The following is a 14,282-nucleotide window of genomic DNA, read 5'->3' on the forward strand; positions in this document are numbered from 1 at the left end:
GCGTCCGCCATCTTGCGCAAGCATCCTTAGGGCGTCTCTAGTCGTCTTGTGCAAGGACCCTTAAGCCGCCTCATAAGAGCAACCGCCATCTTGCGCAAGCATCCCTAGGGCATCTCATAAGGAGCCATGCATAACCGCCATCTTGCGCAAGCATCCCAAGGGAGTCTATGTATAGCGGCCATCTTGCATAAGCACCTTTAAGGAGTCATGTATAGCCACCATCTTGTGCAATTAGCGCCGAGAGATGGCTGCTGTAGAATTTTTCTTTTTAAATTATCCGCCACCATATTTCAACTAAAGAGTGTAGCACTGAGGTTTGCGATGTAAGATGGCGGATGACAGCTGACAAAAAAAAAAGCACGTGAGTTTGTTTACTAAACAAGAGGACGTGGAATTTGCCGCCACCACATAGATGGCAGCACGGTGCTCTCTTGATTAAAGATGGCGGATGACAGCTAACAGAACTTTTCAAATTGCCCGCTACTACAGAGAGCAGCACGGTGCTCTGTAGATTAAAGATGGCGGATGACAGGTGATGAAATTGCCCGCATGATAGCAGCACAGTGCTCTATTGATTAAAGATGGTGGATGACAGCTGTCAAAAAAAGCACGTGGCTTTGTTTACTAAACAAGAGCAAATTGCCACCACCACATTTCAAAGGTATCTAGCTAAAGAGCGCAGCACTGAGGTTTGTGATGCAAGATGGCGGATGACAGCTGTCAGAAAAAAGCACGTGAGTTTGTTTCCAAACAAGAGCACGTAGAATTTTTCAATTTGCCGCCACCGCATTTCAAAGGTATCTAGCTAAAGATGGCAGCACGGTGCTCTCTTGATTAAAGATGGCGGATGATAGCTAACAGAACTTTTCAAATTGCCCGCTACTACGTGCTTAAGGTAGTAGCCATAAAGAGGGCAGCACGGTGTTCTGTGGATTAAAGATGGCGGATGACAGGTGATGAAATTGCCCGCATGATAGTAGCACAGTGCTCTGTTGATTAAAGATGGCGGATGACAGCTGTCAAAAAAGCACATGGCTTTGTTTCCAAACAAGAGCACGTGGAATTTACCACCACCACCACATTTCAAACTAAAGAGGGCAGCACTGTGCTCTATAGATTAAAGATGGCAGATGACAGCTGTCAAAAAAGCACGTGAGTTTGTTTTCAAACAAGAGCACGTGGAATTTTTCAATTTGCCGCTACTACATAGAGGGCAGCACTGTTCTCTCTGGATTAAAGATGGCTGCTTGTCGAAAAGCATTTTTCAAATTATCCGCCACCACATTTCAAAGGTAAGTAGCTAAAGAGGGCAGCACTGTGCTCTATAGATTAAAGATGGCGGATGACAGCTATCAAAAAAGCACGTGGCTGTCAAAAAGCACGTGGATTTGTTTATCTCGAGCTAGTGAGGTTAAGTTGGTAGCACTAAGGTTTAGGCCCGTCAAGATGGCAGCACTGCCGATGACAGGTGATGAAAGAGGGCAGCACGGTGCTCTGTAGTTTAAAGATGGCGGATGACAGCTGTCAAAAAAAGCACGTGGCTGTCAAAAAGCACGTGGCTTTGTTTATCTCGCGCTAGTTAGGTTAAGTTGGTACTACTGAGGTTTAGGTCCGTCAAGATGGCAGTACTGAGGTTAGCGATGCGTTGTTGTCTGTCAAAAAGCACGTGGCTTTGTTTACAAATCTGTCAAAAAGCACGTGGCTGTCAAAAAACACGTGGCTTTGTTTACCTCATGCTAGTTAGGTTAAGTTGGCACTACTGAGGTTTAGGCCCGTCAAGATGGTAGTACTGAGGTTTGCGATGCGTTGTTGTCGATGACAGCTGTCAAAAAGCACGTGGCTTTGTTTACAAATCTGTCAAAAAGCACGTGGCTGTCAAAAAACACGTGGCTTTGTTTACCTCATGCTAGTGAGGTTAAGTTGGCACTACTGAGGTTTAGGCCCGTCAAGATGGCAGCAGTGAGGTTAGCGATGCGTTGTTGTCGATGACAGCTGTCAAAAAGCACGTGGCTTTTTTTACAAATTCAAATCTCCCGCCAAAATTCAAATTTCCCGCCAAAATTCAAATTTCCCGCGGGCGGCGGTGGCGGCGTAGGAGGCGGCGGAGGAGGAGGCGTGCGGCGGCGGAGGTGCCGCAGAACTCGCTTATTATACTACTATAGATGAATGTTTAAATATATGTTCGTGTAAGTGCGTAAAGTGTTGTTATGACATCATCTTCTTATTCTTCTTCTTCTTCTTTTTCTACCGCTTTTCCCACACCTGCGGGGTCGCGGGTGCGAACTGTGTCGTACGTGTGGATTTGGCCCTGTTTTACTGCCAGATGCCCTTCCTGACGCGAACCCTAGATGGAGGGATGAAATCACTATTGCGTGTTTCTGTGATGGTTCACAGTGTAGTGTGTTGTGTGAATATGAAGAGGAAAGTGTTGGGACAAACACAAATACCCAGTCCCCGAGCCAGAAGAATTAATCAGAGGCGATTAAAATCCCCGACCCGGCCGGGAAACGAACTCAGGACCCTCTGAACTGAAGGCCTCAACGCTGACCGTTCAGCCAGTGAGTCGGACAAATGGTTGTTAAGAAATAATTTTACAAACTTTTAATGTTATAGGATTAAAATGGGGTATATTATTAATTTACCCTTTCTTAATTTTATTGGCTACGAAATAAAATACAGCTTCCTTTTTTTCACTAAAATATTTTCATGTAAATACGAAAAAAATACAATTTATTCATATTTTGAAATTCGATTTACAAGGGATGCAAAGGGTTAAACAACAATTTCTATCACAAAATCACACATGTAGCAAATACTTCATAACGAAATGAGATATCAGCGCCATTCGTACCAAGAAATTGTTATTTATACTGTGAGTACGACTATCTCTTTAATGGCGGCTTAGTCGGGATAATTTTAAGAGGGCGTTAGGAGCTATAAATGATAACATGGAATGTACATCGACTGCATTCGACAATACAACAGCTGTTTCTAGATACTAGATAACATTTTTTGGTGGTGAGCGGATTGTAGAAGTATAAGGTCAAGAGAAATCTCAGCTTTTGAAAATTTATTTTGTCGGCGAAGATGAAAAAGAAGCGCGCAATTGGTGTTCTAGTCTGGCAGGTCGGGTTGAGTAGCTCGGACGGTACAGCGCTGGCGTTCTAAGCTCAACTTGGCAGGTTGGATCGTGTTTCAGTTCAGTAGTATTTGAAGGTGCTCAAATATGTCAGCCTCGTGTCGGTCGATTTACTGGCACGTTAAAGAGCTTCTGCGGTACAACATTCCGGCAACTCGGCGCCTGCTAAAACTGGAAAAGTAGTTAGTGGGACGTAAAATAAATATTCTTCCTTTTAATCTGTTCACCGTCCAGGGTTGGCTTTTCCCTCGGACTCAGCGAGGGATCCCACCTCTACCGCCTCAAGGGCAGTGTCCTGGAGCTTCAGACTCTTGGTCGGGCGATACCGGTAAAACTGCGGAGGAGGACAAGTACCTCGCCCAGGCGGCCTCACCTGCTATACTGAACAGGGGCCTTGTGGTGGTGGTGGTGGGAGGGGGGGGGAATTGTAGGGGCAGGCAAGGAAGAACGAAGGAACTGGCCGTGGCCTGAAGCTAGGTACCATCCCGACATTTGCTTGGAGGAGAAGTGGGAAACCACGGAAAACCACTTCCAGGATGGCTGAGGGGCGAATTGAACCCACCTCTACTCAGTTGACCTCTCGAGGCTGAGTGGACCCCGTTCCAACCCTCGTACCACTTTTCAAAGTTCGTGGCAGAGCCGTAAATCGAACCCGGGCCTCCGGAGGTGGCAGCTAATCACGCTATCCACTACACCACAGAGGCGGACAAAATAAATATTAATGGAAAAAACTATCCTGGCGTTAAGCAGGAATTAGTCAAGCATCTACAACGAACGCTTCCATTAAAACAGCCGCGGGAGGGGTCGCAGCGGCTGGGTCAAATATCACATATATTACGCAGAACATTTATTTTGAATATGCATACCCTAGGATCCATAATAATCGATCAATTAATCCTAAGTTATCTTATATTGTTAAGCCATCTCTAATTCATTTTTCGGTATAGGCCAACATGTAGTCAGTGCTATATTGGCTTTTTCCCTTAAAATCAGCACACATGTGCGAGCGCCTGCGTGCGCGCGTGTGTAGTTTTATTGAGTCATCACTGTTATTATTTAGAATAAGTACACCAACGTCAATTCCAATTCATACTGTTGAACACATTATGACTTGGGCTTGGGGTGAGAGGCTCAGATAGTAAAGCGATGGCGCCCCGTGCCCAAGGTAGGGGGTTCGATTCCAGCTCTGCCCCATTGAATTTTGAAGGTGTTTAAATACGCTAGCTCTTTGTCGGTACATTTACCAGTACTTAAAAGAACTGTGGGACAACAATTTCGACACCTCAGCTTCTCAGAGAGCTGCAAAACGACTTAGTATGACGAAAACACAATATCATTATAAGACCACCTTATGGAGACTGGGGTCAATAGTACCAAGTGATAAGTGCGGCCAGTATTCAGTATTCGGGAGATAGTGGGTTCGAACCCCCACTGTCGGCAGCTCTGAAGATGCTTTTCTGTGGTTTCCCATTTTCTAATCCTGGCAAATGCTGGGGCTGTACCTTAATTAAGGCCACGCACGCTTCCTTCCCACTCCTAGCCCTCTCCTGTCCCAACCGAGCTCGATAGCTGCAGTCGCTTAAGTGCGGCCAGTATCCAGTAATCGGGAGATAATGGGTTCGAGTCCCACTGTCGGCAGCCCTGAAGATGGTTTTCCGTGGTTTCCCATTTTCACACCAGGCAAATGCCGGGGCTGTACCTTAATTAAGGCCACGGCCGCTTCCTTCCACTTCCTAGGCCCTTCCTATCCCATCGTCGCCATAAGATATATCTGTGTCGGTGCGACGTAAAGCAAAAAAAAAAAAAAGCTCTCCTGTCCCATCGTCGCCATAAGACCTATCTGTGTCGGTGCGACGTAAAGCAACTAGGAATAAAAAAAATTACCAAGCGCGTTGGCCGTGCGGTTAGGGGCGCGCAGCTATGAGTTTGTATTTAGAAGGTAGTGAGTTCGATCCCCATTGTCGGAAGTCTTGAATATGGTTTTCCGGCTTTTACAGCAAGAAAATGCTGGGGCTGTACCTTAATTAAGGCCATGGCCGTTTTCCTCTCACTCCTAGCCGTTTCCTATCCCATCGTCACCATAAGACGTGTCTGCATTGGTGCGATGTAAAGCAACTTGAAAAAAAGTCCTTAGTCTACAGACCGTACTCTTCGTCCCACAAGCTGAGACCGAGGTGTGATGAATAGATAGCTGCTGTCTTATTCTTCTTGGCTTTCTCTTTTCAGTTAGCCGGGGCCGGCACTTTGTATGTGTTTGCCTCAGTTGTACGATCGGATGGTCCACCTCTGTGGTGTAGTGGTTAATGTGATTAGCTGCCATCCCCGGAGGCCCGAGTTCGATTCCCGGCTCTGCCACGAAATTTGAAAAGTGACAAGGGCTGGAACGGGGTACACTCAGCCTCGTGAGGTCGACTGAGTAGAGGTGGGTTCGATTCCCACCTCAGCCATCCTGGAAGTGGTTTTCCATGGTTTCCCACTTCTCCTCCAGGCAAATGCCGGGATGGTACCTAACTTAAGGCCACGGCCGCTTCCTTCCCTCTTCCTTGTCTATCCCTTCCAATCTACCCATTTTCCCACAAGACCCCTGTTCAGCATAGCAGGTGAGGCCGCCTAGGTGAGGTACTGGTTATCCTCCCTAGTTGTATCCCCCGACCCAGAGTCTGAAGCTCCAGGACACTGCCCTTGAGGTGGTAGAGGTGGGATCCCTCGCTGAGTCCGAGGAAAAAACCGACCCTGGAGGGTAAACAGATAAAGAAGAAGAAGAAGTACGATCGGATGACTTTCCTGACGCTAAGGATTTATTCGTTATTATATATGTCTGTGGTAGTTTGTTGTTTGATGTGTCGTATATAAATGAAGTTGAGTATTAAGACGAACAAAAACACTCAAGCACCCAGCCCTAGAACTAGAGGAATTAACGATACTAAGTTAAATTCCTTGAATCGGCTGGGAATCGAACCCGAGTTCTTCTGAAACGAACGCCGCTGCGTTGACCGTTCAGCCAAGAAGCCGGAAAAGTAGCTGTTAGAGCGAATGAAACTGAAGATCTTGGTGGACTATTATGATACAGTTATTTTATACATGCACTGACCGGATACAGAGCCACGGGGTTAGTCGTTTGGATTAAATCGAGTTCGGGAATCCGAAGATCAAGACTAATTACGTTTGTGGATTCTGGAGACATTGAGGTGCAAAACTTTGTCCCTCTTAAGTTAGTTTACATGTCGGCAAACCTACCGACAGTAGGCTGGCATATTTGAGTACCTTCAAGTACCGCCAGACTAAGCAAGGATTGAACCCACCTACTTGGATTCAGAAACCAGTGCTTTACTGTCTGAGCCACGCAGCCCGGCGAAGGCCAAGATGCTAACCCGTCAGCCATGGAGCCGAGTAATACCCTCCACGTCAGGCAAATGTCGGGACGTACAGTATCTTCAATTAAGACCACAGCCACAACTTTCCCATCCTAGACTTTTCCCGTTCCCGAGTCCCCGGTATCCTACGCGTTAAAGCAGAAGTAATAATTGGTTATTTATTTCTTCCCCTCCGCTACAACAACAATAATTGTTGGCATATACTCCATTTCAAATGGGGTTATCTTCTTATCTTATCTTAATCTGTTCACCCTCCAGGGTTGGCTTTTCCCTCGGACTCAGCGAGGGTCCCACCTCTACCGCCTCAAGGGCAGTGTCCTGGAGCTTCAGACTTTAGGTCGGGGGATACAGCTGGGCAGAATGACCAGTACCTCGCCCAGGCGGCCTCACCTGCTATGCTGAATAGGGGCCTTGTAGAGGGATGGGGAGATTGGATGGGACAGGCAAGGAAGAGGGAAGGAAGCGGCCGCGGCCTTAAGTGAGGTACCATCCCGGCATTTGCCTGGAGGAGAAGTGGGAAACCACGGAAAACCACTTCCAGGATGGCTGAGGTGGGAATCGAACCCACCTCTACTCAGTTGACCTCCCGAGGCTGAGTGGACCCCGTTCCAGCCCTCGTACCACTTTTCAAATTTCGTGGCAGAGCCGGGAATCGAACCCGGACCTCCGGGGATGGCAGCTAATCACGCTAACCACTACACCACAGAGGCGACTCAAATGGGGTTAAATTAAATATATTTTCACTTTTTCGTCAGTATGTGGGTAAACGTGGGTTACTTGGTTCTTCCAGTGTCACTAGAGCTACAGTGTATCTCACAGCTCAGTTCAGACATTATAGGACCCACTAGAGCTACAGTGTATCTCACAGCTCAGTTCAGACGTTATAGGACCTGCAGGAAAGCTCGTGGTGGAATCAGTTTCCCATCGGGCATTGCGCTTCGAGACACGAGCAGATAGTGCGCTATTCGGCCGTGTTATTGTATACCTGTGTGTGTCAGTGGACGAGGCTCAGTACGGTGAGTGATATTCTGATCGATTCGCTTGTATTGACACTGGTTAATATGATTTGAATCTACCTATTTCATTCGTTCACCTTTTTTGGTTATATTTTTGTCCTCCAAAACCGTAAAATTAAACCTCTTCCACTTGTTTCCCATTTCTTCTTTAAAGACTGAGTTGATTATTCTTAGAATGTGTTGTCCATTGGCAATATTTAGGGCAATGTAATTTCAAATAAGTTGTAAACATGTATATTATAGTTGTGGGCCACATTATGTTATTTATCGAATGGGTAATAGCACTAGTTTATATAATAATTCTTTTAAAAATATAACTGAGTACAATTTCATAAAAAGGAATTACACTGTAAAGTAAAAAGGAAAAATTGCAGTGAACGGTAATAAAAACCCTAAAAAGTATACTAAACACATAACTACATGAAGAATGCATACAGAATTTACTGGAACATTGATTAAAAAGGCTTGGCACACAAATGGTACAGGGAAAGTGTTTGTTCAGACTCAACAATATTAAATTCAGTATTTACAGTACGATGGTTGTCTACTTAATTGCTGTGGGGGTGGGGGCTGGGAGGGGTCATAAAGTATTTCTAGTTCTTCCCAGTCCCAGTGAATCAATGCAGAAATGCATTACTACGTCTACTACTTCTACTACTACTACTACTAATGTTGTGTATGCGTCCCACTAACTGGCGTCTTTGAGCATCTTCAAATGGGTGTCACCGGGTTGCACTTACGAGTGCTGTACGATGGATTATTCACAAGAGCAGAGGTAGCCCGGGGTAGGATCTGTTCTCTCCCGACCCTATAACCAGGTCATGTAGTGCTTATCGTATTGTAACTGTAATTAGGGTACATTCTGTTTACTGTAACTTTCACCATGACATATTCGGTTGTTTGCTTTAATGAAAAAAGAACCACAGCACATTTGTATTATATATTTTCTGCATTTTTGAGATAAAGCGGCAAGTTCTTTCGTTTCTCGGCTTCGATGTTAAGTTTAAATCTTCTGTACATAATGGAAGGGTCCACTGCAAAAACGAGGTAGCTCCACGTTTTGGTCAAATTCATGTTTTAATGGTTTCGTGTAGTATAAACATCCCTGGATCTTTGGTACAAAATCGGTGTCGCTCCGACTATTCGTTCGTGCGAGAGCGAGTGAAGAAATAACACGTGAGATTAGCAAGTTGGGGTTTGTTCCCTTAGGGGTCTAGACTCTAAATAATAATGGTCATCAGCCCCCACCTAGGGTTTATAGAACGCTTACTTTTACTGTGTTGTAACAATAGAGTATACTATATTTCTATTCAGTGGATATTTTCTCAGATCTCGCCCTTTTTAGTGCAAAAAGTATGCACCTCCAAAAGTTGTTTCTTATTACTATAAGCATTACATTTATACTGTGATAAATTAGTATTTTGCTGAAATAGAAGGTCTACGTAGGTACTATGTGCTGTAGAAAAGGAAACAGCTTTTAGTCAACATTTGGGTTTTTGGAGAGGTTTATATTGTTTTCCACAACTTTGCAAAAATGGAACCACCCCGTTTTTTATTTTTTTATTTTTGTTTGCAGTGGACTCTTCAATTTCTCATCGAACTCCCCGTAACCTGTTTAGAAGCTTCCAGTATTTCCTTTCTTATAATCTCCGAAGGAGATCCACATATTCCGTAACATGCTTTTCTCGTTACACCGTTAGAAATAAATTCTCTGTGGATTATGGTGTTTGGTTCATGATTATGAGACCCATATAACACAGTTATTCTCGTCGCTCGTTAATGAAGGTGGATGACACGTCTCATTTGTGCACCTCCATGTATTTCGAAATTCTGCACCCTCAACACTGTACATGGACAACATAAAGTCACAGTCACACATCCCCACACGTAAATTAAAAGACACCGAACCAGTTTATCCACTGATACTGTAACTGCATTCCGGATGTTCACTTTGTGTGTAAGCTCTCTGCTTACTTTATAACTTATGAGAAATAAGTGACCAAAGGATTAATGTATATACATAGAGAGGAATACGAACAGGAAGTCATAACAGGGTGAACACAATGAGTGGCCAGTGTGCGAAAGGGAAACAAGAGAAGTAGGAGGCAGGGAGAAATAAGCTGACTTTGGTGATGATATCCGGAAGAAATGGCGATGTTCCAAGATGATTTCGTAATTTATGTAGGTTGTTTGCTGTGTGGAAAAAACACTGAGAAAGACGCATCTCTTCAGAGTATGTAGTGAGACAGATTCATTTAGAGTCAAGTATTTTAATTGTAAATCTAAGGTAAAAATAGAAAAATGCCCATACGGTTGTAAAATTATTAATCAAGGAGTGGATCCCACCGGGAAAGACAGCGAAATTATTTTGTATTACAAATAATATATGGATGTGATAAAGTAAAAGAGAACAACATAAAATAAGCGCTATTGTAGGCCTACTGAACATAATGAAGGGTAGGATAAATATTTGTCCAAGAATATATAACACTGCTTAACATATAAGGTAAAAACCTGTTAATATATAAGGTAAGGTAAGGGTTATTCTGCCCGAAGGCAGGTCTGAACCTCCGCAGAGGTGTTCCTGAGCCGGAGTTTACGTGCGGTAGGGTGGTCAGTTCTTTTCCGCTCCTCCATTCCCTTACCCCCCCCCCCCAACAGCGCGTGGCAACCCATCCAACACCAGACCACGCCCAATGTTGCTTAACTTCGGAGATTTCACGGGATACGGTGTTTCAACACGGCTACGGCCGTTGGCTGTTAATGTATAAGATGGGAAAAAAACATTTTAGCCGCCTCTGTGGAGTAGTGGTTAGTGTGATTATCTGCCACCCCGGGAGGCCCGCGTTTGATTTCCTGCTCTGCCACGAAATTTGAATAGTTGTACGAAGGCTGGAATGTGGTCCACTCAGCCTCGGGAGGTCAACTGAGCGGAGGGTGATTCGATTCCCTCCTCAGCCATCCTCGAAGTGGTTTCCGTTGTTTCCCACTTCTCGTCCAGGCAAATGCCGGGATGGTACCTAACTTAAGGCCACGGCCGCTTCCTTCCCTCTTCCTTGTCTATCCCTTCCAATCTTCCCATCCCTCAACAAGGCCCCTGTTCAGCTTAGCAGGTGAGGCAGCCTGGGCGAGGTACTGGTCATTCTCCCCAGTTGTATCCCCCGACCAAAAGTCTCATGTTCCAGGACACTGGCATTGAAGCGGTAGAGGTGGGATCCCTCCCTAAGTCCGAGGGAAAAACCAACCGTGGAGAGTAAACGGATTAAGGGAGCAAGAAAGAAAGAAAGAAAGAAAGAAAGAAAGAAAGAAAACATTTTATATCTAATTATAATGGTTAGTCCGCCTTTGTGGTGTAGTGGTTAGCGTGATTAGCTGCCACCCCCGGAGGTCCGGGTTCGATTCCCGGCTCTGCCACGAAAATTTGAAAAGTGGTACGAGGGCTGGAACGGGGTCCACTCAGCCTCGGGAGGTCAACTGAGTAGAGGTGGGTTCGATTCCCACCTCAGCCATCCTGGAAGTGGTTTTCCGTGGTTTCCCCACTTCTCTTCCAGGCGAATGCCGGGATGGTACCTAACTTAAGGCCACGGCCGCTTCCTTCCCTCTTCCTTGTCTATCCCTTCCATTCTTCCCATCCCTCCTCAAGGCTCCTGTTCAGCATAGCAGGTGAGGCCGCCTGGGCGAAGTACTGGTCATTCTCCCCAGTTTCATCCCCGATCAAGAGTCTGAAGCTCCAGGACACTGCCCTTGAGGCGGTAGAGGTGGGATCCCTCGCTTAGTCCGAGGGAAAAGCCGAACCTGGAGGGTAAACAGATGATGATGATGATGATGATTATTATAATGGTTAATGTAGCCTATTAACAACCAAATAAATTAAATTAGAGTTATTTAAATGCATATAAGAGAACACCTGGAGTTTCTGGTGATCCGGAACAAAGAGAATAAAGTACTCTTCTTCTACTTCTTTTATTACTGCACATGTATCTGCATGCTTTCATTTTACTCTGTGACGATGCGACAACAAAACAGCGTGCGGCTTTCACACAATATGTTGATAAAACATATGTCTGTAATTTTTATTAACAAGTCTTTTCTTCTAGTGATTTAATTTCGCATTAACATAATATGAACGTTTCTCGATGACGTGCGAGTGGGAAAGGGCTCAGCGTTTCCCTGGCTTGAAAGTGGGAAAGCAGGAAAAATCATCGTCAGGGCTACCGACGGTGTGGTTTGAATCCAGCATCCCTCGAATATGAAATACACTAAGAACTCTGAATCACTTTAGATTCAAAAGTTAAAAACGAGAAGAAATAATCTACATCTTGCAAAATGCTTAGGTTTTCCGGTAGAACACACGCACATTCACAAAAGCTGCCATGGGTATAGCCTCAAATCTCCAGAATGTGAAGACGTCCAGAGAGTGGTATATTTCTACTTCATTAAACAAGCAATAGCATTATATAAATCTGATTACTAAAGTAGGATTGTAAGAAGCATAGGATCAGTTAAAACAACGTTGGTGTACCGTGTTTGATCCGCTGAGCTGTGTAGGCGGGCACGTGTCACTGTTTACTGACCACGAAAACGCTTTGCAGATTACAATGTATTTGCACTCTGGCAACGAGATCACGAGCACGCTTGTGAAGTGCTCTTACGGAAGCGGCTACATGTGTATCATATCCTCATGAATTATTCTCAACGCAATGTTATTATTTTAACTTTCTGTGATACATTTTAATGACTCACTTGTCGCACAGGAGTACTGTAAATCTACCGACACGAAGTTAATGTATTTGAGCACCTTTCAATATCACCAGATCGAAACTGCCAAGTTGGGCTCAGGAAGCCAGCGCTGTACCATCCGATCTACTCAGCCCGGCTCCCAGACATTTGAGTGGCTTTGGAGCTTATAGCGTTCTTGAATTTGCCGTGTAAGGAACCCGGCGTCATACCGTGGTTCAAATCCCGGTCACTTCTTCTGAGATTTGTACTGGACAAAGCGGAGGCGGGACAGGTTTTTCTCCGGGTACTCCGGTTTTCCCTGTCATCTTTCATTCCAGCAACATTCTCCATTCTCATTTCATAGCATCTATCAGTCATTAATAAATCACTTTTGGAGTGGCGACCCCATCGTACTAATAGCCTATATCTGCTTCATTCATTCCATCCCTGATCCGGTCAATGACTGGAAAACAGGTTGTAGGTTTTCATTTTCAGGGACCCGGCGTCTTCAAAAACCATATAAGTAGTTAGTGGGACTTAAAACTAATAATATTATTGAAAATGAAAACCTACAACCTGTTTTCCAGTCATTGACTGGGTCAGGGATGGGATGGAATGAATGAAGCAGATATAGGCTATTAGTACGATGGGGTCGCCACTCCCAAAGTGATTTATTAATGACTGATAGTTGGTATGAAATGAGAATGGAGAGTGTTGCTGGAATGAAAGATGACAGGGAAAACAGGAGTACCCGTAGAAAAACCTGTCCCGCCTCCGCTTTGTCCAGCAAAAACCCCACACGGGGTGACCGGGATTGGAACCACGGTATCCAGCGGTGAGAGGCCGACGCGCTGCAGTCTGAGCCACGGAGGCTCTAATAAGATTATTATATTATATATTATATATTAATATATATAGATTATTATTATTATTATTACCTACGTTATATTTTTACAATATCATTTTAAAACTCATGGGAATTAAAAAATCGCACCGTAGTAGTAAGGGCAGTTTCCTCTCACGATCGGTAGCCGCTTGTTTATTTTTTATTTTTTTACATTACATGAAAAGGTAAGCCATATTCCGTAAGGATTTTATGTAATGTTTCTCGCAGCGCTTTAAATCCAGGTTGTTTTTAATCGTACAGGTATGCGCTGGTATTAACATTTTACAAATTTACCCACGTTCAGCATAGTAGGGTTCGAATTTTAAATTCTTACTGCATTTCAAAGTTATAAACGAAAATATAGAGGAAGTTTCCATGGTGGCTCGTATGAGGCGAATGGAGGAGGGTTGGTTGCCCAGAAGAATAACGGACCAATTGCGCTGAAATTCGGTATGGATGCATCTAAGGTATTCAGCTCAAATACAGGCCTGTTCTTATTATTCTGTAATTAACCGTCTCAAAATGGTGGCCACTAATATATATGCCGGTATTTACTGAACTTGCGCATAATTTATCCGGTGAAACCCAAAATAGTGGGAAAAAATGTACTGTAATACAATCACACAATAAAGCCCAACATGTGTACTTGTAATTCAGTTATTCCCGGGCTGAGTGGCTCAGACGGTTGAGGCGCTGGCCTTCTGACTCCAACTTGGTAGGTTCGATCCTGGCTCAGTCCGGTGGCATCAGCCTCGTGTCTGTAGGTTTACTGGCACCTAAAAGAACCCCTGTGGGACTAAATTCCGACACTTTGGCGTCTCCAAAAACCATAAAAGTAGTTAAGAGGACGTTTGTTTTGCCTCTACGGGGTGGGGTATGAGGTGAGATGAATCTGTCGTGTCGGGTTTTCATGACCGGCTTCCCTTCCTGACCTCAACCTCATCAGAGGAGTTAATGAGATGAAATGAATGACGCAATATATGATGGTAGGAAGGGAGAGGGTGAAACCCGGTACCGGCACATAGCCTACTCGTGCCGAATAGCACCAAGGGGTCTGCTCAAGGCTTAACCTTCCCATCCGACGGAGTAATCACCAACAACAGTGTCATGTGCCATCACTCCATATGAGCACTGCGGAGAGGTTTGGA

At 44.7% G+C, this 14,282-nt stretch overlaps 1 protein-coding gene across 1 annotated transcript in view; it reads left to right on the forward strand.

Annotated features, from left to right (window-relative positions):
* Positions 1 to 14,282, forward strand: part of LOC137498959 (uncharacterized) — a 424,246-nt gene that overhangs the window by 62,623 nt on the left and 347,341 nt on the right. Inside the window, exon 2 of the mRNA XM_068226845.1 lies at positions 7,382 to 7,529. Within this exon, the coding sequence (XP_068082946.1) occupies positions 7,382 to 7,529 (148 nt within the window). The remainder of the gene's footprint in view (positions 1 to 7,381; positions 7,530 to 14,282) is intronic.

The sequence above is a fragment of the Anabrus simplex genome, chromosome 3, assembly GCF_040414725.1.
Source record: "Anabrus simplex isolate iqAnaSimp1 chromosome 3, ASM4041472v1, whole genome shotgun sequence".
Classification (NCBI taxonomy): domain Eukaryota; kingdom Metazoa; phylum Arthropoda; class Insecta; order Orthoptera; family Tettigoniidae; genus Anabrus; species Anabrus simplex.